Source organism: Nansenia antarctica (assembly GCF_963989245.1).
Source record: "Nansenia antarctica genome assembly, chromosome: 10".
NCBI classification, from domain to species: Eukaryota; Metazoa; Chordata; class Actinopteri; order Argentiniformes; family Microstomatidae; genus Nansenia; species Nansenia antarctica.
In genome coordinates this window covers 7,514,780-7,516,692 of record NC_137680.1, presented here as the reverse complement: position 1 = coordinate 7,516,692, position 1,913 = coordinate 7,514,780, and the positions used below count along the sequence as shown (strand labels likewise).

The 1,913-nt window shown below is 45.8% G+C and overlaps 1 protein-coding gene across 1 annotated transcript in view; it reads right to left on the bottom strand.

Moving 5' to 3' along the window:
* Positions 1–224: 224 nt before the first annotated feature.
* Positions 225–1,913, bottom strand: part of otoa (otoancorin) — a gene marked incomplete at both ends in the record, with an annotated part of 12,782 nt that continues 11,093 nt past the window's right edge. The window contains 4 exons of the mRNA XM_080540588.1: positions 225–307; positions 415–595; positions 1,202–1,299; positions 1,682–1,818. Coding sequence (XP_080396714.1) covers positions 225–307; positions 415–595; positions 1,202–1,299; positions 1,682–1,818 — 499 coding nt within the window. The remainder of the gene's footprint in view (positions 308–414; positions 596–1,201; positions 1,300–1,681; positions 1,819–1,913) is intronic.

Below are 1,913 nucleotides of genomic sequence, written 5' to 3'. Positions count from 1 at the left end.
GTATTTGATATAATAGTGTTGATAGTTCCTATCTTCTATGCATAATAAGAAGGCTTCAGTCATTTAGTCATTACTTTCTAAAATAAACAGAAGTCTTCATTACTATCTGTACTCTTCTTCTTCTAGTCAACACAAGTGGAAATAGTTATATATATATATAAATAGTGAAATATGCATACATGTCTATAGGAGGTCAAATGCCTGGGTGGCTGCCATCCATTGCCCTACTGCAGGACGAAACCCAGCAGAAGAAGGAGAAAGGGATGAAGAATGACTCCAACTCCCAGAGTTCCCAGCATGGATGCTCCTATAGGAGAAAACGAGTATGCTTTTATTCAAATTGGACTTGTAGTTTAGACAGATTTTCAACTTTCCTTCTCGCTTAGCCTTTGCAACCCTCCGCCTCTCTCATACCTGACTGTTGGGCCTGGGTTAGACCGGATGGACTTGGGGTGGTGGGCTGATCATCATCACGGGCGTTAACAGTGTTGTCAAGGGCAGCCTGCTGGTCTTCCCCCAGACTCGCCTTCTGGGCAGCAGTTATCATGGCAGAGTTGTCAGGGCCCAGAGCCTGCAGCTGGCTGACCGAGAGTGCCTGATTGGAAATAGAAGAGGTGAAAGGACACAAGGTTACACCTTAACTGCTCCTCCTGAGACATCTTCTGCCCCTCAGCACTGCGTCTCCTGAAGACACCCGCTTTCCCCTCTACTGAGTCCCTAAGAACTTCTATTGCCCCCCTTGTACTGTTTCTCTGTTTCTCCAGTGTAAAAAAAAAAAAAAAGTTTAGAAGAAGGTGATAGGAGAAGGTTTTTCCTTCTATCAATGGCCCCGGGCCTGAGCTGGATTACTCTTCCTGCTACGACTGGTGGATTGATGATTCACATGCTTAGTATTCAAATGTATTGATTGTAAGTCGCTTTGGAATAAGGCGTCTGCTAAATGCCAAAAATGTAAATGTAAATGCCTCTCATACCCAGAGCTGAGGATTCTATTTATCTGCACGTTTTCACAGAAGTTTATCAACTTACTTATGAATTAACTACAGAAGTTAGGGAAAGCTAATCAAAGTCTCTGAACAAGAGCAGAAGTTATCAACTGAAAGGAATAGCCTGGTCTGGCTATGTGAGTGTTTGTAGCTTGGGTGGTGAGTGTGGAGAGAGAGGGAGATAGAGAGAGATGACGGAGGCAGAGGTGACTCACGGCGAGGCGGTCCGGGGGTATGAGAGGGATGCTGCTCTGGCTGAGGAACGGGAGAACAGAGGGGTCGAGAGAACGCAGCTCAGATGAACTCAGACCCGCTGAAGGAGAGAGAGAGAGAGAGAGAGAGAGAGAGAGAGAGAGAGAGAGAGAGAGAGAGAGAGAGAGAGAAGGAGACAAAGTAATTCAATCATAAATACAGTTGATATCCGTGGATGGATGAGCAACTCATACACTGAATGTCAAATGGGATATTCTGTAGTAGTTGAACATATACTGTAAAACATGTGTGTGTGTCTGTGTGTGTGTGTGTGTGTGTGTGTGTGTGTGTGTGTGTATAGAGAACAAGGATTAGAACAACAGAAGGAGGAAAAGGGTGGTTAAATTAGATTATTGCGTGTGCTTTTTGTGAGTGTGTGTGTGTGTGTGTGTGTGTTTGTGTGTGTGTGACAGAGAGTAGTTATAGAGTAGTATTCATCTGACCCATGATGTTGCCCAGTGTGTTGACCTGAGCCTCTGACCAATTGCTGGGCTCCCCAAACACAGCGACTGCCCGCTCCTTCAGCTTCTCAGTCACCACCAGGGGGCACTGCACCTCTCCTATAGACTCCACAGCCTCGCTAAGACGGATATGAACACATTTGAGTATGCGCACGCACGCACACACACACACACACACACACACACACACACAAACACATGTGCGTGTGCACGC